Below are 25,884 nucleotides of genomic sequence, written 5' to 3'. Positions count from 1 at the left end.
TTTTCCCATGGAATGTTTCCCTGATATATATATATATATATATATATATATATATATATATATATATATGTGTGTGTGTGTGTGTGTGTGTGTGTGTGTGTGTGTGTGTGTTTAATTACAATCTAACTTCTGCACCATTTCAGATTTCAGTGCAGTAATGTGTTCATTGTAAATAAGTATTATATTAGTTGTATTACCTTATAAATAAATAAATAAACTTTTTTATTTTAAATTCTGTGCATTAGTATTTGTAAAATGACTCTTTTCATATGGTGTTCATTAAAAAATGACGATCATTCCACTTGGGACCTGTGGAATAGTACATTAGCTTATTTGTTTTAGTTATAAATATTTGTCATGTATTGATTGTTTTTCTGGCGTGTTCTACATCCTGGAGGACCTCCTCACTACGGATCAATCGGAATGAAAGTAAATCTAATCTAATCTACCTCCCCTCCCAGTCCACCACTCAATGTCGTGCTCCCCATGTAGTTTTCCCTACCTGCACCAGCACAGTTTCCAGTGTACTTGCTGCCCATTCCTTGCAGTCGAGATGCCGTGCTGGTACAATACAGTCAGTCATCTAGATGCATAATTTCCTGCCTTGTTTACAGGCCTATCAATGACTCATTATCTGAGCTGTATGCTGCATTGTTTCCTTCACTTCTTCTATTACTTTTATTCCACCAAGGACTTTCCAGCACTGCATTGTAACATAGGTTGTCACAATACTCTACCTGATCTATGTAGTTCATTGCTGTCTTTATGCAGGGCACCATGGTATAAAGATGTAAATTTGATCTCATATTCTTTTGTAACTTTCAAATTTTAAGTCAACTTGTTAATGAATAATAATTTTAAGGTTGTCAGTAGTGTGTTACTTAAAAACTGAATTACATTTTGTTTTTATCTGTGGAGGTGTAATTCTCAGTAAAATATGGAAAACACAAAACAGAATCACTTAACCTGGAATCAAAGATATATGGTTCATTTCAAAATTAAAAAAAACAATGTCCACCCTTTTGCCAACAGTGGTTGTTTGAAAAATAAAATTCGGAATTTTATTAATAATTGCATGTTGTCTTTGCAGTGTTGTCTTCCAATCCATTATTATGATGAAACTACTACATGTAGGGCAAAAGAATTTCAGAGATTTATGTGTTATTCCAGGTGCCAAAAATGTGGGCAACAGTGGGATATTTATCTCTTAAGTCACTTGGAAGCTGGATACGTGATCTTGAAACAAGACTTGACTTCATACAGGTATGTCATGTGGCTTTTTAATTTTATCTGCACTGATCTAATGTTAAGGATGAATTTTTGTGGAGGAAATGCAGTTTTTCAGCAATACACACTGAGTGTGTATGGTTAAAAAATCATGTCTATTCAAATAAATCACACTGATCAGGTGGTTGGTGCTATGGCTTGTCGCTGAATAAGTGCACATTCTACTGAGATTGATCCCACAACATGTAGACCTTCATGAGTTTATGAGGTTGTCAGGCTAGGAAGCCATGAGGCAGGTGTATAGCTAGTTTTAAGATTCTGCCCTTACTGAAACTTGCAGGATGTGGTAGACATCAGAGTTAACCCAGCACCTTATACATCTACTTATATACTCCGCAAGCCACTGCACAGTGGATGATAGTGGATGCTTTGTGTCGTTGTTAGTTATCGAGCTGCTAGCCACTGTACAAGATACAGAACAGAAAATCGCTCTACAGCTATCATTGTTGTTAATGTAAAATGTAAATTGTAGTTTATTGATCTCATAATGTACAGTTACAAATCAAAGATTTTTGTTGTGGAGACACTTCAAATTACTTTAAAAAAATAAGGTTATAAAAATCAATGTATTTAAGCCAGCATTTCTGAATTTTTAGATATGAACAATTTAACAAGAACATATATAACACTTGTGGTCACTTTGCAGCTTGCAATAGCATTTATACAAGATACTAACAATTTATTACACAATACATAATCTTTATTGTTTCTTTTGTTTTCAAATTGCCAAATTGTAGTGCTTGAATTCTTCAATTGAATAATAACATTTTTCCACCAGTGTATTAAATAACAATCTTTTTAGTGGGTCAAACTCCATATTTAACAGATTTGTGTTATTTAATTTACGGGAAATTTTTAATCCCGTGTACAATGGTGTTTGAGTGTAAAATTTTAAATTATGAGAGGGAAGTTTGAATCTGTGTCTGTGAAGAGTACTTTAATTATGGTTGAAATGAAAATTGTCAAGTGAGTTTTAATTTTTATACACAAAAATAAAAATTTTGTAGATATACAGAGAAGGAACGGTTAGTATTTTTTTAAAAAAAAATAATGGATGACATGATGTTCTTTTTCAGACTAAATACTTGTTCCTTATGATTCTTGTTCGAAGTGTAAGTAATCTCAGGCTGTTTGCAGAGTTTCCCCTGAAAATTATTCCGCATCGAATTATAGTTTCAAAGTAGCTGTGGTAGACCATTTCCCTGGTGTCCATAAGGGTGGAACCGCATAAGATATACATTGCATAAATTGGGCTGTTTAGTTTGCTTGCTAAGAAGTCTATATGTGCCTTCCAATTTAAATTTTTGTCAAGATTTAGACCTAGAAATTTTAAGTAACTTGCTTCAGTAATTTCCTGATCGCCATGCACTATTTTTATGGGAGATGCTCATGATGTTTAAGCACTGAACTGAACTAATTGTGTTTTTGTGACATTGAGTTTTAATCTACTTTGCTGAAACCATAATTCTAGGTTTCCCATTCAAGGTGTATACGTGGACAAGAAAAAAAAATCCCAGATGTTTTCCAGATTTCCCAGTTAAAAATACATTTTCTCCTGGGTGAAAATACACTTTTCCGTGTTAAGTGATGGTATACTTTTCCTTGGAACAGTAAAAATTACCAATCCTCTGAATGGTTATAGTTTTATACACCAGCGTAGAATTTCCTGGCCCTTTGGAAAAGCAAACTCAGTGAAAAAAAAACGCGTTTTGGAAAGATCTTTGATGCGCAGCAACAAGTAGGCTGCATATTTTTGTATTACAAAAGTATAAATTTGAATTCCACCAAACACCCCATGTTACTTTCCGAACCATAGAAATTGAGATTACGACGCGGTTTTGCCGATGGCAGCGGATATTCACAGCATAAGATACATGATGTAGTCAGGCAGTAGCAACATCACTTTCAAGTAGCGCATATACACAAATTGGAAAAGTTAATGGTTTAAATTAATATACATAGTGTTGCTAAAAGAAAAGAAAAGCTTTCACATATAATATTGATCTTTTTTGCACGTGTCACACTTTAACCTACAACACACAAATGCAACAGTAAAATTTTTAATAAGGGCATAAATGTTGGGTCTTCTGGGCTCAAAATTTTTCCAAATGGTCGTCGTCAAAGAGTTGACTTTTAAATGAGAGGTAAACACTCTGTGATTTAAGAAATTCACTATACATTCTCGCACATAGTTCAGCTTGCACAAAAGGAAATTTACTTTGAAAGTAACGGTTTTCAAAAAACCATTCGCAATATTTTCCTGAGACCTGTTAGAATTAGGTTCGTTTCAGCAGTTGCCAAAGAGCACCAGGTAACAGGCGCCACTGTGCTTGCAGAGCTACGATGACACAGGAAGCCCATATGCTTGTACGTGTAAAACATTAAAAGATCTTACATTATGTCATAAAAGAAACAAAACATCAGAGGAGATTCCAAGAGCATCAGAATTTTGTGAACCATACTAAAATGCACAATTCAGCTTATAGTGCACATAAGCAGTTGTTAGCACCCCACTTAGTAAATAAATTGACTTCATTTACTTCCAGTACGATGGATGTGGAAGAATTATGAGCAAATTTTAAACACATTGTAGATCACGCATTGGAGAAGTATGTGCCGAAAAAGTGGGTTACGGACAGAAAAGACCCACCAAGGTTTAACAGCGCAATTCAGAGAATGCTCAGGAAGCAAAGACAGTTACACTCGCGGTACAAGAAAGATCGGGAGAATGAGGAGAAGCAAAAGTTAGTAGATATTCGTGCTGCTGTAAAAAGAGTGATGAGTGAAGCATTCAACCACTACCACCGTCATACCTTAGCAAAAGATCTAGCTGAAAACCCAAGGAAATCCTGGCCTTACGTAAAATCAGCAGGTCGAAGGCTTCCATCCAGTCCATCACTGATCAGTCTGGCCTGGCAACAGAAGACAGCAAAACGAAAGCTGAAATTTTAAATTTTCCATTTGAGAAATTTTTCACGCAGGAGGATCGTATAAACATACCGCCATTTGAGTCTCATACAGATTCCCGTATGGATGACACAGTGATAGACATCCCTGGGGTTGTGAAGCAGCTGAATGGGTTGAAAATAAATAAATCGCCAGGTCCTGATGGGATTCCAACTCGGTTTTACAGAGAGTACTCTACTGCCCTGACTCCTTACTTAGCTTGCATACCGCGAATCTCTTGCTCAACGTAAAGTCCCGAGCAACTAGAAAAGAGCGTAGGTGACGCCTGTATATAAGAAGGGTAGGAAGACGGATCCTCAAAATTACAGACCAATATCCTTAACATTGATTTGTTACAGGATTCTTGAACATAGTCTCAGTTCGAATATAATGAATTTCCTTGAGACAGAGAAGTTGCTGTCCATGCATCAGCACAGCTTTAGAAAGCATCGCTCCTGCGAAACGCAACTCGCCCTTTTTACACATGATATCTTGCGAACCATGGATGAAGGGTATCAGACAGATGCCATATTCCTTGACTTCTGGAAAGCATTTGACTCAGTGCCCCACTGCAGACTCCTAACTAAGACACGAGCATATGGTATTGTTTCCCGAAGTATGTGAGTGGCTCAAAGACTTCTTAAGTAATAGAACCCAGTACATTGTCCTCGATGGTATGTGTTCATCGGAGGTGAGGGTATCATCTGGAGTGTCCCAGGGAAGTGTGGTAGGTCCGCTGTTGTTTTCTATCTACATAAATGATCTCTTGTATAGGGTGGATAGCAATGTGCGGCTGTTTGCTGATAATGCTGTGGTGTACGGGAAGGTGTTGTTGTTGAGTGACTGTAGGAGGATACAAGATGACTTGGACAGGATTTGTGATTGGTGTAAGGAATGGCAGCTAACTCTAAAAATAGATAAACGTAAATTAATGCCAATGAATAGGAAAAATAATCCTGTAATGTCTGAATACTCCATTAGTAGTGTAGCGCTTGACACAGTAATGTCAATTAATATTTTTGGGCATAACAGTGCAGAGCAATATGAAGTGGGACAAGCATGTAATGGCAGTTGTGGGGAACACGGATAGTCGTCTTCGGTTCATTGGTAGAGTTTTGGGAAGATGTGGTTCATCTGTAAAGGAGACCGATTATAAAACACTAATACAACCTATTCTTGACTACTGCTCGAGCGTTTGGGATCCCTATCAGGTCGGATTGAGGGAGGGCATAGAAGCAATTCAGAGGCGGACTGCTAGATTCAATACTGGTAGGTTTGATCATCACACGAGTGTTAACGGAAATGCCTCAGGAACTCGGGTGGGAGTCTCTGGAGGAAAGGAGGCGTTTTTTTTATGAATCACTACTGAGGAAGTTTAGAGAACCAGCATTTGAGGCTGACTGCAGTAAAATTTTACTGTTGCCAACTTATATTTTGCGGAAACACCACAAAGATAAGATAAGAGGGATTAGGGCTCGTACAGAGGCATATAGGCAGTCATATTTCCCTCGTTCTGTTTGGGAGTGGAACAGGTAGAGATGATGCTAGTTGTGGTACGAGGTACCCTCCGCCACGCACCATATGGTGGATTGCAGAGTATGTTTGTAGATGTAGATGTAGATATATGTACAGATTTGTATGTAAATTTTCTTGGAGAACCAGTATTGTATTATCTCATGTTTGGTTCTTTATTATGGCATAATGCCTTACGTGCTAGAAGATGAAAAGCTGAACTTTTGAAATGCAGTGAACAGTTGAAACTAGCCAATAGCATGGAATTAAACTCTTTGTTTCAAATAAATTTACTGTCTCAGCGGAAAAGATTAATAGAAGCCAAATTTCTTTAGCGAATCGACAAAAAATGGTTCTGCAAGATGCTGTATGTTTGACTGTCAGAAAGGTGGAAATGTAATCTGAAACTAATAACATATTTTAGCTTTCCGTAATTATGTGAATGTATTTTAATTCACTTGATAGCCCCAGCCACAAAAACTTGTTTTGTTTTCATTTGACGTGAGTGCAATAAACGAAGAGGAAACAGCAAAATCACTAAACGTAAACACGTGTCACATAGATATTCACCTTCCCACTACAACTCAGACTGCTCTGTGCATCAGCACTGGATCAACAATATTTCTGAACTGGGGCAAGTGGTTCCTCGCCCCCCCCCATTCCTCCCTCAAGAATTTGGGGTATGACGCCAAAATTTGGGGGGGGAGGGGGGAATAGACATTTCAAAAATATGTTCATTTTGTAGCGCACGTCTTTCTGAAGAGTGTGATATATAAAACGTGTTCAAGGAAATGTAAGACACGTTATTTAATCTTAAGTGCGCCATAGTGCAGTGCCACACCTCTTCACACAGCATACTTGTATCGCACGTCATTGTATTTCGCTCTGCAGAATTCAAACGTATAAAATTTTGTAGTGGATGGCGTCAAACTATATTCAGGATAGTGGAAATTAAAATGTCCTGTGGTGTCTCTCCTGTTCCGAGTTGCCCAATTTTACAGAAAGAAAGAATGAAAGAAGGAAAGAAAGGAAGAAAGAAAATAAAAACCCTTGCAATTAGCATTGGATGGGACTATTTGTAACCCAGAGAACAAGAACTCTTCAGAAAATTTTCACTCTTTATTGCCTATTAGCTAATACTTGCTTTTTTTGTGTAACATAAAATTAAATATAGGATACATGAAACAAATAAAGATGAGTGACAAGCAAGACAGTACACACTTCTTCCATCCTTAAGTCCTAGCATTTTTTTTTTTTTCTCTCTAACCTTGCTACGGCTTTATATGATGTCCTTTTCTTTCTGTGAAAGGATCTGTTACCTCAAACTTTGTCAAACATTTTGCCACATGAAAAAATGAAATGTCACTGTCTAATACTGAAACAGCTATTAATACAAACAGTACCCGAGACTGGTGTGGTTTCTCGATTTGATTATGTTTATTTTCTCACTGTCTGCTATAGAAAACGAAACAGGCCTGTCTAATATGGCAGCAATTGTAACACACACCAAATAAACAGACTGTTTTAGCACAAATAGTCACTTTTTTTTAACACAACACAATATAATTCATGAAGTACCAATATCAAATGCCTATTAGGCTTGCTACAAGCAAAAAGCTTTATGTTTGGAAATAGTTTCACATTTCATTCATACGCTCCAGCTTCTCGAGCATGAGGATCAAAACGTAGTAGTACAAAATATTTATATAAATTTGGGATCGTGATATTCTTCCATAATTTGTGTGATGTCCCCTTTTCTTCTCCTTCCTCGTTCTAACAAACAATCTTGTCACCACTAATTCTGTAACTTTTCCTGCCAGTGTCAAAACTTATTTTCTGGTTAATTTCACTAACCCTGCCACAATCAACTCCTTAGTTACTCCGCGTTTATTCTCCGATTAGGCGTTATTACGTGTTTGCACAACGTGTTTTCCACGCTACTCCCAGAATAGAACTTAGGTGGCTGCTACCGAGGTCTTTACAACTCGCCATTACTATTGCAGCAGTCTGGTCAAAAATTTTCTATCAAAATTTCATTTTCTTGAATACACCGTTAAGATAATGTGTAATCTTTCTTACTAGTTGTTACTGTTAGTAGTTATTTCCACTCTGGTAGTCTGAATCTATGGATTTTTCTGGTAATTATAACAATGCTGATCATTCACAAACCCAGTCAATCACATAAACAAACAGTGATTGACATTCACCTGTTTGGCTTTATTCCGCTCTCCTCGTATAGCCCCCTCCCCTTCCATCTGCAGGAAAGTTTATTTCTAGATGTGATGGGGATTCCCCTGAAGAGACATGACATACACTATGCACGCATTCAAAAATCAACTTATGATCCATTCAGAAATAAAATTAAAATATGTTCACAAATGTTCAAAAACCAACAGGGATGCATTTCAAAATCATTTGAATAATCGATAGACTAACTTCCGCTGGATATTAGGCGCTTTGTGAAACAAGGCTTTTTCCTCACGAATATGAATTCTTGCCGCCTGGGGCAGATATCCCAGTTTGCCTCCATTGAATCTGGCAGCATGGTGCCAGTAAAATTTTTCTGGGTATCATCTGGCTGCTTGCTGCTACTGCTTATACAGCTAACACCCACACTTCTGTAGCCAGAAACAGGAAAAGGTATTACTCATGTGCGACTCAAATGCGCATGCGCATGAGCCCGATCGCAACTGCCCAAATGAATCTAATGTAAAGAGTTGTGACATCAGACTTATCAGAGGCAATTTGTTGTTATTAAGCATTACACAGTCTTCCTAAAGCCTCTGACACATTTTGCTGCTGGCAGACGGTTATATGAGTACTGTGTTTTGTTGTTGTATATGATGCATTTCCTTTGCAACTTAAGTTTGATTTTCTTTTTTTTTTTCCTCTCGTTAATTCGGGTTTTTTTTCTGCAGTACAAGATACAGTAATATCCTTTGTTAGAGTCAAAATTTTGTTACTAGTCAAAATTACAAAGATTTAACTGAAAAGCTAAAACAAAATAAAAAATTCTTGGAATTCTAAAAAAGTCCCACGATTTTCCCAGTTTTCTCCCGGATGAAAAAATTCCCACGTTTTTCCCAGATCTCCTGGTGGTCCTGGGTCATATACACCCTGAGTCATTATATTTTCCACAGTATCATGAATTTCTTCTAAATTGTCATTTTCAATTAAAATTGAGGTGTCATCGCCGAATAAAATGGAGTGAACATCAGTGCTTAAAGGTAAATCATTTGTACAGCAGAAAAAGATAAGGTCCTAAAATTGAGCCCTGTGGGACCAGCCAATTTATTTATATCCACAAAGAACAGAAGGTTTCTTCCCCTTGATCTCAGTCACTTCAATATTCCATTGCCTTTTGTCTCCCATTATATTAATTATTAATTTTGAACCATGATAGCATATTGAAGAATGGTCAAAAGCATTGTAATGCCCTTCCTTCCCACATTACTTTTATTACTGAATTGAACAATTGCCATGATAAGGCCCCCACCCCCCGAACTATAACATGCACTATAATTCTACATGTCTTCTTATCTCCAAACTTATTATGACCCACCTCAAAAAAATGTTGAACAGTTATTGTAAACCAAACCATTTTTTCAGTAGTAAATATACTCAAAAGTATTAATAATAATTGATATCCAAAGTTATTCAATGTATTGAAGAGGTCTTCCTACATTAACTAAGAAACATTTGCAAAAGTTTTCTTGTGAAAATTAACAATTACCTCAATTTATTTTTGCAGACATGGTTAACAAGTGGACAGCCTATCTCATTCTGGATATCTGGCTTCTTTTTCCCACAAGGTTTTCTGACAGGTACTTTACAGACACATGCACGAAAATATGAACTGCCTATTGATCAACTGAAATTTGAGTTCACTGTACAAAAGGTGGTACTAGATCAGGAACTGCTGAAGGCAGCACACTATCAAGCAGAAGGAAAAGAGGTATGATGAATTGCTGTTCGTCAAAACAGTGTAATTTACAGTATAAAAATAATTTCTGTCACTTGAGGAAGTAGAGTAAATTCAATTATATCATTATACAGATTATATTTTAGACTAATACAATAAACATTTACTATTCTGTATGCATCAGGTTAGATAGCTTTTAGTAGTTATCTTAATCTCCTATCTAGTGTAGTGGCTGCATTCATGTTATTTTGTTGATTTGGAGAAATAATTACACATTTTTTATAAGACTGGTTGCTTTGAAAATGTTTGAGTATAAGAAATTCATTAAAAATAATGTTGACACTGTTCAGTAAACACCATCTGAAGCACCATTTTGCTTCAAATTCTGTTTGGCTTTGTTTTTCAAGATAAAGGCTGAATATTTCACACAAACATATATAGTTACAATATAAAGACTATTATGTGAACTGTTACTATATTTAGGAATGGTCACTTCCTTCATTTTCTTCAGCAGCAGTATAAATTTGAAGCGCTTGCTCATTGAACAACTCAAATGACAAGTACAAGATGTAGTATGGCACACCATGCTGCCCCTGAGTAAGGTGAAAGGCTGTATAGTTACTGATGTTAGGGAATAACACGCAATTAGCCTGTTGTATGGACTACCACAGGGATTGCAGTTACATTTTCAGTTACTTTAAGTAGAACATTTTTAGCTAGGTTTGACTTCTGTCGGTATGAATACCAAATTACTGTAACCAGTCACATTTAATATACTTTCCAATGTGTGCTTCATAGGATTGTACCTCCATCATCAGGTGGATTTATGTCAGTTAATAAGGTACCCATGGATGATAAGTCAGCACATTTGATTGCCACATGGAGGGCTAGGTTCAAGTGCCAATACACATGGGGATATTTCCTTGGAGGGAGAACTGGAATGCAGAGCACTCAGCCTTATGGGGTCAACTGAGGAGCTACTTTAATGAGAAGTAGTGGTTCCAAGGTCTCAAAAGCTGGTAACAGCCTCGAGAGCTATCTGCTGACCCCATGCCCTCCACACCATAACCAAATGTCACCATAAGGCACAGCATGAAATGGCAACAAGTCAGCATCAAGTGTTCCTCTGAGATTAATCAAGGAGGAAACAAATAAATAAATAAATAAGGCATGGTCTTAGGTCCACTGTTGGGTAACCTATGGCATTGTATTTTAGTGGTCACAGGCTGATGATGAAGAAGAAGGTACAATAAATGCGACTGGTTACAGTCAATTGGGGATTCAAAGACTCATTTACATTTTACATTTCCAATTGGTTAAGTTCAAGCTTGAGACCAATTTTAACCATGATGGAGTATTAAAAAAAAACTGTTCACTGTTACCAATTTGAGAATAATGCATACCTTGTAGATTGATACACAATAAAGACCTGGTGAGAAATTAACTGAAAGCAATTGGCACAAATTCTCTGATAATGCTTGGTGAGATCAAGTGACAGCGTCCCGAACTTTAAAACAATATTCTGTGAAACAGCAATTCAATTCAAAAATGTTATTTTTATGAGGTAAAGTGAATACTAAAATAGATAGCTCACAAAAAACCATGACCTCCGTGTGAGACCTCTTGACAGGACTTTCTTAGCAATGGTGCCTGCTGTGGAAAAAGAATAACCTGACTACTATGGAGGAGCTGTCTGGTCAGACAGCTATAACAAAGACATTGCCATACAGCACCGATGGACTTCAGAAATTTCCACATCTTCACAGAACTCCTTGTATGTTGTTAAGCCAACTTAACCACTCACACGTTTCTTGGAAAAACAGTGACATGGGGCCCACCAAGGGAACTCATTTGTGCAGTAAATGAAAGATATCAGGATGTGCCTCTGACAAAAGGAAGCATCCCAGCTTTGCAGGTGTGTTAACTGAAAGGTGTTGGATGTATAAGACCCTATCTTTTTCGTTTCAACAAACAATATAAACAATGGAAGGGTGGGGAGATTGCCATGGAGCCATCATTTTCTTTGCTCAATACTTATGTGAGCTGTATGAATTCACCACCCATCAATATCATTTGTCTCACATCAATATCATTCCACTGTTTGCATTCATACAACAAATCTCTTCATCACTCATCTACATCCTCATACCTTCAGCATCATAAAAACCCACTATATCTCCACAATTTTTATCATTCAGGTCGAAGTAGAGTGGGATTGTGAAGTTATCTGGACTCTTTTAACAGGGCTACGAGAAATAAAGTTAATTGCTGGGTGTTATTACCGGCCACCAGGTTCTGCCATGACAGTTCTAGAATCATTCAAAGGGAGTCTACACTCTGTATTGCAGAAGTACCCGGATCATGCTATATTAGCCGGAAGCGACTTCAACCTACCTAGTATAGACCGGGATGTCTATGGGTTCATTACAGGTGGTACAGACAAGCCGTCGTGTGAATTACTTTTGAACACTTGTCCGAAAACTGTCTTGAGCAGCTAAATCAACAGCCAATGCGTAATGGAAATAGTTTAGATCTGGTAGCCGTGAACAGACCAGACCTCATCGACGTTGTCGGTGTTGAGACAGGGATTAGTGATCATGATGATGTCATTATGACTATGCTTACGAAAGGTAAAAAGTCAGTCAAGAAGGCTAGGAGAGTATTCTTACTAAAAAGAGCAGATAAGCAGTTGTTAGCATCCCACTAAGTAAATGCATTGACTTCATTTACTTCCAGAACGATGGAAGTGGAAGAATTATGGGCAAATTTTAAACACATTGTAAATCACGCATTGGACAAGTATGTGCCGAAAAAGTGGTTTAACAGCGCAATTCGAAGAATGCTCAGGAAGAAAAGGCAGTTGCACTCATGGCACAAGAAAGATCGGGAGAATGAGGACAGGCAAAAGTTAGTAGAGATTCATACTGCTGTAAAAAGAGTGATGCGTGAAGCATTCAACCACTACCACCAACATACCTTAGCAAAAGATCTTGCTGATAACCCAAGAAAATTCTGGTCTTACGTTAAATCGGTAAGCGGGTCAAAGGCTTTCATCCAGTCACTCACTGATCAGTCTGGCCTGGCAACAGAAGACAGCAAACGAAAGCTGAAATTTTAAATTTAGCATTTGAGAAATCTTTCACGCAGGAGGATCATATAAACATACCGCCGTTTGAGTCTCATACAGATTCCCATATGGAGGACATAGTGATAGACATCCCTGGGGTTGTGGAGCAGCTGAATAGGTTGAAAATAAATAAATCGCCAGGTCCTGGAGGGATTCCAACTCGGTTTTACAGAGAGTACTCTACTGCCCTGGCTCCTTACTTAGCTTGCATTCATCATGGATCTCTTGCCCAACGTAAAGTCCCGAGCAACTGGAAAAAAGCACAGGTGACACCTGTATATAAGAAGGATAGGAGGACAGATCTTCAAAATTACAGACCAATATCCTTAACATCGGTTTGTTGCAGGATTCTTGAACATAGTCTCAGTTCGAATATAATGAATTTCCTTGAAACAGAGAAGTTGCTGTCCATGCATCATCACAGGTTTAGAAAGCATCACTCCGGCGATACACAACTCGCCCTTTTTACACATGATATCTTGCGAACAATGGATGAAGGGTATCAGACAGATGCCATATTCCTTGACTTCCGGAAAGTGTTTGACCGGTGCCCCACTGCAGACTCCTAACTAAGGTACAAGCATATGGTATTGTTTCCCCAAGTATGTGAGTGGCTCGAAGACTCCTTAAGTAATAGAACCCAGTACATTGTCCTCGATGGTGAGTGTTCATCGGAGGTGAGGGTATCATCTGGAGTGTCCCAGGGAAGTGTGGTAGGTCCGCTGTTGTTTTCTATCTACATAAATGATCTCTTGTATAGGGTGGATAGCAATGTGCGGCTGTTTGCTGATGATGCTGTGGTGTACGGGAAGGTGTTGTTGTTGAGTGACTGTAGGAGGATACAAGATGACTTGGACAGGATTTGTGATTGGTGTAAGGAATGGCAGCTAACTCTAAAAATAGATAAATGTAAATTAATGCCAATGAATAGGAAAAATAATCCTGTAATGTCTGAATACTCCATTAGTAGTGTAGCGCTTGACACAGTAATGTCAATTAATATTTTTGGGCATAACAGTGCAGAGCAATATGAAGTGGGACAAGCATGTATTGGCAATTGTGGGGAACACAGATAGTCGTCTTCGGTTCATTGGTAATTTTGGGAAGATGTGGTTCATCTGTAAAGGAGACCGCTTATAAAACACTAATACGACCTATTGTTGAATACTGCTCGAGCATTTGGGATCCCTATCAGGTCAGATTGAGGGAGGACATAGAAGCAATTCAGAGGCGGGCTGCTAGATTCGATACTGGTAGGTTTGATCATCACACGAGTGTTAACGGAAATGCTTCAGGAACTCGGGTGGGAGTCTCTGGAGGAAAGGAGGCCTTTTTTTTTTATGAATCACTACTGAGGAAGTTTAGAGAACCAGCATTTGAGGCTGACTGCAGTAAAATTTTACTGTTGCCAACTTAGATTTTGCGGAAACACCACAAAGATAAGATAAGAGGGATTAGGGCTCGTACAGAGGCATATAGGCAGTCATATTTCCCTCGTTCTGTTTGGGAGTGGAACAGGGAAAGATGATGCTAGTTGTGGTACAAGGTACCCTCCGCCACGCACCATATGTTGGATTGCAGAGTATGTAAGTAGATGTAGATGTAGATATATGTACAGATTTGTATGTAAATTTTCTTGGAGAACCAGTATTGTATTATCTCATGTTTGCTTCTTTATTATGGCATAATGCCATACGTGCTAGAAGATGAAAAGATGCACTTTTAAAATGCAGTGAACAGTTGAAACTAGCCAATAGCATGGAATTAAACTCTTTGTTTCAAATAAATTTACTGCCTCAGCGGCTGACAGCAGTACAATTTTACTGCCGCCACCTTACATTTCGCGGAAATACCACAAAGATAAGAGAGATTAGGGCTCGTACAGAGGCATATAGGCAGTCATTTTTCCCTCGTTCTGTTTGGGAGAGAAGATGCTAGATGTGGTACGAGGTACCCTCTGCCATGCACCGTATGGTGGACTGTGGAGTATGTATGTAGATAAAGATGTAGATGAATTTACATCATCATTAACTTCAACGTATCACTTCAAAACTTCATCATTACTTCTGTTATTGTATCACAGAATTCAATCAAGAAAACTAATAAATTATGAGACAGAAGTGCTGGGCGTAACATCCCTTCAGGAGAACTGCCAACAGACACAACTAAAAAAAAAAAATTTACATGCTTCCTAGCTTTTGGGACTAATTGTTCATTCCTCAAGGAGAAGAGAGTGAGAGGTTGGCAAAGTTTTAAAAGAAAGACAGGACACTCAGAATCCAGGATGAGCGGGAGCCGTCTACATCTAGACAGTGAGAATGAGGGTAAACAAAGATTAGTACATCACATCAACATTCACATATCATCATTACAGAAATATACAAATACTCAAATGCTCTTACTATAATAAAATCTACTTCCTCATAATTTTCTATTTTGTCTGAGCTTCATTTATTGAGCATTTGAAGGACAGACAAATCTCCACTTTATTCAACCAAGAATCCTTACATACTCAAATGTGTTCTTAAACTGAAATTAAGGCCTTTACATCAACACGTTGTACAATAACTAGGTTAATTAATGTTTTAACTTCAATATTTTCTCAAAAATGTACTTTGTAAATTCCATAAGAAGGGTCAGAAAGACACCATCAGAACTGTTATTTAAGTCTATCATTGATTAAGCTGTGCAAAAAGATTCATATACAAGATCGAGCCTAAATATTACTAACAAAACAATGCCTGCCCACCATCACTCTACATCTCCACCAACTTCTTACATCTCTTCTTCCTTCTTAGATCCAATCATTATCCCCTTATTAGAGAAACTAGTGGTGTACAACCGATGTAGCAGCCAATAGCACATAAATGTAACATCGATACTACATGATTAATTGCTCCAGCCATGAAATAAAGATACTTACTTCCCTCATTTGCATGCACATTTACAAAATACATTGTCAGAGTCTTGTAATTTCTTTACAACAGTACATCACCAAGAAGGAACATTACTATCTGTGAGGATCACAATACAGTCCACTCAATAATTCAATAAAACAAAATCTGTGAGGCTATTTTGCCACCTACCATGGTAGACATTTTGCATGGCACCCTTGTCACCTCGTGCATCAGCTGTATCTATAGTGAGTTACATAAGAATTACTATTTTTATAGGCCCTAGAGGAACAGCATTGGCCCCACTAAAGATTAACACTAACAAATCTCAAAAGTGGCAGCACTAACTCCCCTAACTGCTGCATTTAACTGTCAGTATGGAGTTCACACCCTCATGATTGTTTGTGTGTCCATGTACCTGATAAAACAGGAAAGCAGCAAATGATTCCTCTACAGGTGCAGCCTATTGGTGTAAATCCTTTGCTACCATTAGACCAACAATTTTGCTTTCACTGCTAGGATACTGTTGGCCTGGTAATCTTGTACAATACAATAAAATATAATACAACTGTTTACTTGATCACAAACTGATATAAATATATATGCTGTATTTCTAGTATTTACTGGGTGGTAACTGTGAGCTAACATCCCATAGACGTTTAGACTCACATACAGTTCTTCTTCATCAAAATGTCTTGGCTTGTCTAGGGGTTGAACCACATGTGTCGCATTACACCCTAAATTAGACATTTGTGACCCTTTGGTTAAATTGTCTGGTTGATGCAAGTTTGCGAGATACTAAGTGGTGGTGGTGGTGGTTAGTGTTTAACGTCCCGTCGACAACAAGGTCAATAGAGACGGAGCGCAAGCTCGGGTTAGGGAAGGATTGGGAAGGAAATCGGCCGTGCCCTTTCAAAGGAACCATCCCGGCATTTGCATGAAACGATTTTAGGGAAATCACGGAAAACCTAAATCAGGATGGCCGGAGACGGGATTGAACCGTCATCCTCCCGAATGCAAGTCCAGTGTGCTAACCACTGCGCCACCTCGCTCGGTAGATACTAAGTTAACATAGCATAAAATAACAGTAACAATAAAATCAGGAGCTCAATTAACGACCTTTAAGGCACACAGTTGTGATTTAGTTAGAATAAAGTAGTAAATGAGTTTTGCTATATGGGGAGCAAAATAACTGATGACGGTCGAAGTAGAGAGGATATAAAATGTATACTGGCAATGGCAAGGAAAGCGTTTCTGAAGAAGAGAAATTTGTTAACATCGAGTATTAATTTAAGTGTCAGGAAGTCGCTTCTGAAAGTATTTGTATGGAATGTAGCCATGTATGGACGTGAAACATGGACGATAAATAGTTTAGACAAGAAGAGAATAGAAGCTTTCAAAATGTGGTGCTACAGAAGAATGCTGAAGATTAGATGGGTAGGTCACTTAACTAATAAGGAGGTATTGAATAGAATTGGGGAGAAGAGGAGTTTGTGGCACAACTCGACTAGGAGGAGGAATTGGTTGGTAGGACATGTTCTGAGGCATCAAGGGATCACCAATTTAGTACTGGAGGGCAGCGTGGAGGGTAAAAATCGTAGAGGGAGACCAAGAGATGAATACACTAAGCAGATTCAGAAGGATGTAGCCTGCAGTAGGTACTGGGAGATGAAGAAGCTTGCACAGGATAGAGTAGCATGGAGAGCTGCATCGAACCAGTCTCAGGATTGAAGACCACAACAACAACAACAACAACAATAACAACAAGAAATAAATTTTATTATATACATCTGAAAGAGTGACTGACATACTACTTTTCCACATAGGCACCAAAATCATTGAGGCACTTATCATAGCGGTGGCCAACTTTGAAAGACTTTCGTCGTAAAATTCTGCCACATGAGACTTCAGCCAGTGAGCCATGCCCACCTGGAGTTCTGCGTTGCCATCAAAGCACTGTGTTGCAATCCAGTTCTTCATCTTTGGAAACAAGTGGAAGTTGCTTGGTACAAGATTTGGGCTGTAGGGCAGATGAGGGAAAATTTCACATTTAATGAATTAAGGAGTTCTTTAGTGCAGTTTTCTGTGTGAGAACAGGCACTGTCACGCAAAAACAAAATTTTGGACATCAGCTTTCTTCGGTGTTTGTTTTGAGCTACTCTTCTAAGGCTGTGCAAAGTTTGACAGTTCCAGGAAGAATTTATGGTTGCTCCACATTCGAGAAAATCAGTAAGCAGCACACCTTGCCTATCCCAAAACACTGCCACCATCAACTTCCTTGCTGACAAGGTTTGCAAACATTTTCTTGGTTTTTTGGGGGACCTTGTGTGCCCCCACTCGATGGACTGTAATTTTGTCTTGCAATTGACGTGTTTCAGCCAAGTGTTGTCACTGGTTATGTTTCAATCTAGTAATGAATCACCATTTTCGTGGTAGGCCTCCAGAAATGTCAACATTGCCCCCGCTCGCTGTCCTCTATGGTGCTCTGTAAGCATTTTGGGCACCCATTGTTCACAAAATTTGTGGTAGCCTAGCTTTTGAGTGATAATTTCAAATAAAAAAAGTCCATGGAACTTGTGGAAAGGAAAGCAAAAGCTCCATTATAGAGAAGGGACTGTGTTCACAAATCATTTAATCAACATTAGTGACAAGATCGTCAGTCACAATGCCGGGGCATCCACTCTTCACGTCATCATGAATATTCGTTCAATCATTTTCAAACCAATTGCACCCTTCCTGAATGTAACATTCACTTATTACATTGTTTCCATACACTTCGCACAGTTCACGATAAATTTCTATACGTTTTAGGTTTTTTTGCCTACAAAAACCATATCACAGACCTCACCTCACAACTGGCGGGATTTTCGATTGCAGTGCACATTTCAAATTTGAATATAAAAAAAACCAGACGCGCACAGATGTTCCCACTGTCACAGATGAATGCCGACTGAACTACCGAGCACACACATATCAAAATACACGTGATCAGCAAGTGCCTAGCGGCGTCCGACAGAAACATTCTCTGAATAGCCCTCGTTCTTAAATGAGAGCAAAATGCTTGTTAATTCACGTAATGACTCCTTCTATCACATTACTCATTTTATATCACTCTCACTTTAACAGCAAAATCTCCCCATCACCCCCCATGATTACTATTTCTCTTTGTTCTTTACCAATGATGAAGCTAACTGTATCTTTCTGTTACTGAAACAGTGTAATACATCACTCCCGTGCTGATTTTCAGACCACGGAATATAATACTATCTTGGAACAGAGCACAAAAGTGTTGCGCACCCTATAAATCGTCAACTTTTAAGTAAAATGAAAAGGCTAATTGCGTGGGTCTGTACTTGGAACATAAGGTTAGGAAATACAGATTAAAATAGATTTCTGCATAGTGCAGAAGGAAAGGGAGGAAAAAGGGACAGATCCAGGATGGCTGAGAATGAAGAAAAAGACAATGACACAAAGAGTTACAACACATCCCATCCACCACAACACGACCCGACCCACTGGTGCGAGTAAGGCTTGTCGTCATGGTTCGGAGTGGTGGTGATGTTCTACAGGGTACGTTCCGAAAGTAATGCAATTGAATTTCCCGCGCCGCTCCTAGTAGTCGGAGTGGGAGCGGGCCACATGGAGTAGGTGGGGGGGACGCTAAGCTTTGCCGCGAAACCGGTTTCAGTGCTCTCCGAGCTGTGGAAGCGGCAGGACGTTTGTTATTGTAAACCTTTGCGCGCCGACCGTGTCACGGAAAAAATGGAATCGACGATCGAGCAACGTTACGCGATTAAGTTTTGTGCTAAACTGAACAAATCTTTTGAGGAGACCAACAAAATGATTCGTGAGGCTTACGGGGACTCTGCTCTGTCCTACTCACAAGTTTCGAGGTGGTTAAAGGCCTTTAAGGAAGGCCGGGAAGAGGTTCACGACGAACAACGCTCTGGGCGGCCGTCAACCAGCAAAACCGACAACAATGTGGCTCGTGTGCGACAACTGTTGGACTCTGACCGTCGATTGAGTATCAGGATGGTTGCCAATGAACTGAACTTGTCGTCTACTGTTGTTTTTCGCATTGTTACTGAAGATTTAGCGATGAGGAAAGTGTGCGCCAAGCTCGTGCCCAAGGTGGTGTCAGACGACGAAAAGACCAACCGAGCGGAAATTTCAAGTGAACTTTTGCAACGTGTTGAAATTGAACCTGATTATTTGGACAACGTCATCACTGGTGATGAAACCTGGGTTTTTGAATACGACCCAGAAACAAAACGCCAAAGCTCTGAGTGGCACACTGATCAGTCCCCCAAGCCCAAAAAGGCAAGAATGAGCAAATCAAAAGTGAAAACAATGCTCATTGTCTTTTTCGACAGCGGAGTGGTCCATAAGGAGTTTGTTCCTCAAGGACAGACAGTTAACGCTGCCTACTACGTGGATGTGCTGGAAAGACTCCGCAAAAGGGTCGTCAGGACGAGAAAGGACATCTCCGCTACCTGGCAACTCCATCACGACAACGCGCCTTGCCACAACGCGCTACAAGTCCGCGAGTTCCTGGCCAAACACCAGGTGCCAACGCTGCCCCACCCCCCCCCCCCCCCCCCCTATAGTCCTGACCTCGCCCCAGCTGACTTCTTTTTGTTTCCTAGGATTAAGTCAGCCCTGAAAGGAACCCGTTTTTTGTCCATAGACGAGATCCAATCCGCCGTGACGAAGACCTTGAGAGAGGTCCCTGAAGACGCCTTCCAGGGCGCGTACCGGTCCTGGCAGAGTCGCTGGAAAAAATGTGTAGAGGCCCAAGGACAGTCCTTTGAAGAATTTTAAGTTTTTGTGCAAATCTGTTCAATAAATTACTTTAAAAAAAATAATTGCATTACTTTCGGAACGCACCCTGTATTTCAGGGTGTATACATGGACAAGGAGAAAAAAATTCCTGGGTTTCCCGGTTCAAAATACACTTTCTCGTGGGTGAAAATAAACTTTTTCCATGTTAAGTGGCAGTCGCACTGTAAAATTTATCAATTCTATGAATGTTTATGGTTTTATACACAGACGTAGAATTTCCCGGCACTTTAGATAGAAAACGAAACTCGGGGGAAAAAACACATTTTTGATCGCACCAGCTAATGACAGCATAGGACACGTGATGTAGTCAGCTAATAGCAGTATCACTCTTCAGTAGTGCGAACACACAAATAAGAAAAGTTAATGGTTTAAATTAATATACATAGTGTTGCTACAAGAAAAACAAAGCTTTCACATATAATATTGGTCCCGAAGATTAATAAGTTGCAGAAGCTAAGCTTCCACATATAACGACCTTTTTTGCGCATTTTACGCTTTAAGATACATCACACAAATATGCCAGTAAAATTTTTAATGATGATGTAAATGTCTGATCTTCTGGGCTCGAAATTCTTCTAGATGGTCGTCCTCAAAGAGTTGATTTTTAAATGAGAGTCAAACACTCTGTGATTTAAGAAATTCATGATACATTCTCGCGCATAGTTCACCTTGCATAAAAGGAAATTTTCTTTGAAAGTAATGCTTTTCAAACCACCATTCACAATATTTTCACATGACCTGTTAGAAATTGGTTCGCTTGAGCAGTTGTGAGAAAGCGCCAGATAATAGGTGTCACTGTGCTTGCGCAGCTACAATGACGCAGGAAGCCCACTTGTTCATACGTGTAAAACAATAAAAGATCTAGCATTATGTCATAAAAGAAACAAGTCATCAGAGGATACTTCAAGAGCATCGGAATTTCGTGAACCATACTAAAATGCATAATTCAGCTTAAAGTTCACATTCATATGTCCAGATTTGGTTGTGAATTTTCTTGTACTGCCAGTACTGTATTATCACATTTTTTGTTGTTTATTGTGGCATAATGCCATACGAGCTAGAAGATGGAAAACGTGCACTTGAAATGCAGCTAACAGTTGAAACTAGCCAACCGTGTGAAATTAAACACCTCGTTTCAAATAAATTGACTGCCTCAGTGCAAAAGATTAATAAAAGCCAAATCTCTTTAGCAAACCAACAAAAATAACTTCATTGTCCTGCAAGGCGATAATGCTTGGCTGTCAGAAAAGTGGAAATAAAACCTGGAACTAATAACATATTTTAGACTTCCGTAATTATGTGATCGTATTTTAATTCATTTGATACCTCCCGGCCACAGAAATCCGTTTTGTTTTCATCTAATGTGAGAGCAGTAAATGAAGAGAAAACAGCAAAATCACTTAACATAAACATGGGTCATTTGGAGACTCCTCACTATGACTCGGACTGCTCTGTGGTCAGCCCCGGATGTCCGATATTTCCAAACTGGGCAATATTAGATAGTGGCACCCAGAAAGAAGTGGGAGAGAGTACTACTCATACGCGACAACTGTGCATGCACAAGAGCCTGCCCCAACTGCTCAAACGAATCTAATGTAAACAACTGTCACGTTATGCTCATCGGGGGCAATTTCTTGTTAGGAAGCCTTGCATAGTCTTCCCAAAGTCTTTTACACACTTCACTGTTGGCAAACGCTTGTATGGGCACTGTGTTTTATTGTTGCATATGGCATATTTCCTTTGCGATTCAATTATACTGCAGAAGCGGGATACAGTAATATCCCAAATGAAAAAAATCCTGGGTTTTTCCCAGATCTCCCGGGTCGTATACACCCTGTATTTATATGCTCGACAGTTCTTCTTTACAGGTTTCTGCTCTAAATTAACTGTTGTTGTTGTTGTTGTTGTTGTTGTTGTTGTTGTAGTCTTCAGTCCTGAGACTGGTTTGATGCAGCTCTCCATGCTATTCTATCCTATGCAAGCTTCTTCATCTCTCAGTACTTACTGCAACCTACATCCTTTTGAATCTTCTTATTCATCTCTTGGTCTCCCTCTACGATTTTTACCCTCCACGCTGCCCTCCAATGCTAAATTTGTGATCCCTTGATGCCTCAGAACATGTCCTACCAAATGGTCCCTTCTTCTTGTCAAGTTGTGCCACAAACTCCTCTTCTCCCCAATTCTATTCAATACCTCCTCATTAGTTAAGTGACCTACCCATCTAATCTTCAGCATTCTTCTGTAGCACAACATTTCGAAAGCTTCTATTCTCTTCTTGTCTAAACTATTTACCGTCCATGTTTCATTTCCACACATGGCTACACTCCATACAAATACTTTCAGAAATGACTTCCTGACACTTAAATCTATACTCGATGTTAACAAATTTCTCTTCTTCAGAAACGCTGTCCTTGCCATTGCCAGTCTACATTTTATATCCTCTCTACTTCGACCATCCTCAGTTATTTTGCTCCCCAAATAGCAAAACTCCTTTACTACTTTAATTGTCTCATTTTCTAATCTAATTCCCTCAGCATCACCCAATTTAATTCGACTACATTCCATAATCCTCGTTTTGCTTTCGTTGATGTTCATCTTATATCCTCCTTTCAAGACACTGTCCAGTCTGTTCAACTGCTCTTCCAAGTCCTTTGCTGTCTCTGACAGAATTACAATGTCATCGGCGAACCTCAAAGTTTTTATTTCTTCTCCATGAATTTTAATACCTACTCCGAATTTTTCTTTTGTTTCCTTTACTGCTTGCTCAATATAGAGATTGAATAACATCGGGGAGAGGCTACAACCCTGTCTCACTCCCTTCCCAACCACTGCTTCCCTTTCATGCCCCTCAACTCATATTAACTACAAGGAAGATATTAAATCCCTGTACTAGTTACAGTTGCTCACTTTGGATGGACAGCAAAGTTTTGGTGTTAATTAAGATGTACATTTTAATTAAGGATTTAGTTTATTTACTAAATCTCATATTTGTGTTTGCAGCAAATAAAAACCAGTGCAAAAATGCTCCTCCCACAGTATGAAAAAGGTGTATATGCTCCTGTTTAAAAGAAACACTGAAAAGCGGGGTACCATCTGCCTCATTCTACCTTCCTCAGCACCTTTACAAGTTTCCTAAAAATTTTGGCATGCAAACATAATCATGCCCGTTTTAACGTGTGACTCCCCCCTCCCTCCTACAAGGTCCCCTAACTGAACTGTAACTCGTTCACACCCACTAGCCTATCCCTACAGATCTGTCATACCTTTCCACACCCACACTGTCATTATCTCTTTGTGTCTTTTTGACATTATCTCACAGCAAAAGTCTCCTTTGTTCTGGCCTACTATTACTATCTCCTCTCACTATCATTATCTCCCTCTTGCTCTCTCTTACTGTTACTATCTCATTCATTCCTTCCCACTAGTGCTGTCTCTTCTCACGGTCACTATCTCTCTCTCTTTCCCATTGTCACTGACAAACAATGTCTCTTATTATCACTGGTTCCCATCCACTTCCACTGTCTCTTTATTCTTCTCCCACTGGCACTACCTCCTTCACTGTTTTTCTAGCACTGTTCTGTCACTGTCAGCAATGTTCCACTACCATTGTCTCCTTACATCTTTCTCTACCACAACTACTGTCCATTGTCTTCCTGTATTTATTGCTTTTCTATCTCTTTCCGAGCTGCCACTGTCTCCTTCCCTCTCAGCATAAAAAAGTGCTAATATGTTCACTTGACAAAATGTTTGGGAAAATTTGTAAAGGAGCAGAGGAAGATAGAGTAAGACAGCTGTTACCCCCCTTTGTCAGTTATATTCTTTTAAACAGGAGCAAATTTGACTTTTTTGTGCTCCAATAGCACAATTTTTCCATTGGTTCAATTTGTTTTTCTCTGCCACACCAGGGCATGTCACTTATATAGAATGAATTTTATGGATCAATAAAATTTTGATAGTTTACTTATTTGAAACTGAAATAATCTGAAACTAATTTTACAACTCAGATGGTATTTTAAACTAACAAGAATTTTGCATGCACGCTAACGGAGGCACTTCACAGCATATTTCTCCCTCCTGTATCACTTTATGAACTTTCTTGACTCACACTGGGTTTTACGAGTACAAGAAAGGTAACTCTGAACTTCTGCATCTTGGAAATGGATAAAGATACCAAGAAAATTTTTGAGGTTGTTCGAGACATATACTAAAAATTTCACTCATATGCTTTGCATAGCTATCTTGGAATCCATGTCTTGGTTTTGGTACAAAAAAAATGGTAAAAACTGCCCATTAACTAATTAAGGCCCATCATAGACCACATCAAATGCAAAACAAACCACATGATTTGCCCCATTTGCGTAAGCAGGAGGAAGTGGGTAATATTCATACTTTTACCATGTACTGTATGATAGTGACACTAAGACAATCCTTCTGGTGGGTACACAAATGGCTCCTGGTTGAAGGGCTATCCAAAACATTCGACCATACCTTCCTATCACCAACAGAACCAAAGGTATGAGCCCTAAAAGAATTCCAGTCTTATGTGTGGCATTTTGGAACATATCAGGTAGAACATGCTGTCACATGTGTGCCAATTAAACTTTAAGGTGTGTTAATATACACATCACACCTGTCCTGGGACATTAACTCCAGTACAACCAGCCCATTATATGGTCAGCTTACATACTCTTATGTGCAGCACCTCAGTAGTTCTAGTTCTCTGCGAAGTGGCTGCTTCTCCAAATATTCTCACTTTAAAGGCATGTCATCTCACATGATGCATCAGCAGCTCCTGAAGTTGTCCAAAATGTGTGGTCAACTTTGTCCTAGACCACAACATGATGGCACTCATTGAAATGGGTAGGTAGCTAGTTGGACTGAACAAAAAGTCAGGCAACAATATTAATGATGTTGATACGATGTTCACAGGTGGTCCTGATGACAGGACCTAAACAGGATTTACTGGGAAGATGCTTATAAAAGTCTTATGCGCGGTCTTTTCACATGGATGTGAGCATTATGGAAGAAACTGAAAGCAGAAATTTCCAAGGATGTAGAGCTACAGTTCATACAATGGAATATCACTCTGGATGGTGTAAAACAAATTTTTGTAAGAATATTCCTCATGTCATGCCACAAAGGAAAACAGTTAAAGATGTGGAAGGCAAAGTTTCAATCCGAAGTGATGTTCACACATTACAGGGATGTTCCTTAGCACTATTTAGAGGGGGTATGTGGAGTATTAGTAGTATGGGAGGAAACTGTTTGAAGAATGTGCCTTAGTTCTATGTCCGTGACAAGTCTGCCTGCATATGAGGAGAGGAAATGCTCATCACTTCAGATGTGCTAAGTGT

General features: G+C 39.1%; 2 protein-coding genes across 4 annotated transcripts in view; one reads left to right on the top strand and one right to left on the bottom strand.

Moving 5' to 3' along the window:
* The window catches only part of LOC126365882 (uncharacterized), a 92,749-nt gene that overhangs the window by 48,817 nt on the left and 18,048 nt on the right, over positions 1-25,884 (bottom strand). The window contains exon 2 of one of the 3 annotated variants that reach the window (XM_050008579.1): positions 4,101-4,199. The gene's annotated coding sequence lies outside the window, so the exon portion shown is untranslated. Of the gene's footprint in view, positions 1-4,100; positions 4,200-12,643; positions 12,741-25,884 lie in introns of those variants that run through there. The other 2 variants (XM_050008581.1, XM_050008582.1) reach the window with 2 other exon arrangements.
* The window catches only part of LOC126365881 (dynein axonemal heavy chain 6), a 1,020,408-nt gene that overhangs the window by 977,045 nt on the left and 17,479 nt on the right, over positions 1-25,884 (top strand). The window contains exons 67-68 of the mRNA XM_050008578.1: positions 1,171-1,263; positions 9,497-9,700. Coding sequence (XP_049864535.1) covers positions 1,171-1,263; positions 9,497-9,700 — 297 coding nt within the window. The remainder of the gene's footprint in view (positions 1-1,170; positions 1,264-9,496; positions 9,701-25,884) is intronic.

The sequence above is a fragment of the Schistocerca gregaria genome, chromosome 4 (genome assembly GCF_023897955.1).
Source record: "Schistocerca gregaria isolate iqSchGreg1 chromosome 4, iqSchGreg1.2, whole genome shotgun sequence".
Classification (NCBI taxonomy): Eukaryota; Metazoa; Arthropoda; class Insecta; order Orthoptera; family Acrididae; genus Schistocerca; species Schistocerca gregaria.
The sequence above is the reverse complement of the archived record's forward strand: the minus strand, read 5'-3'. Positions and strand labels throughout refer to the sequence as shown.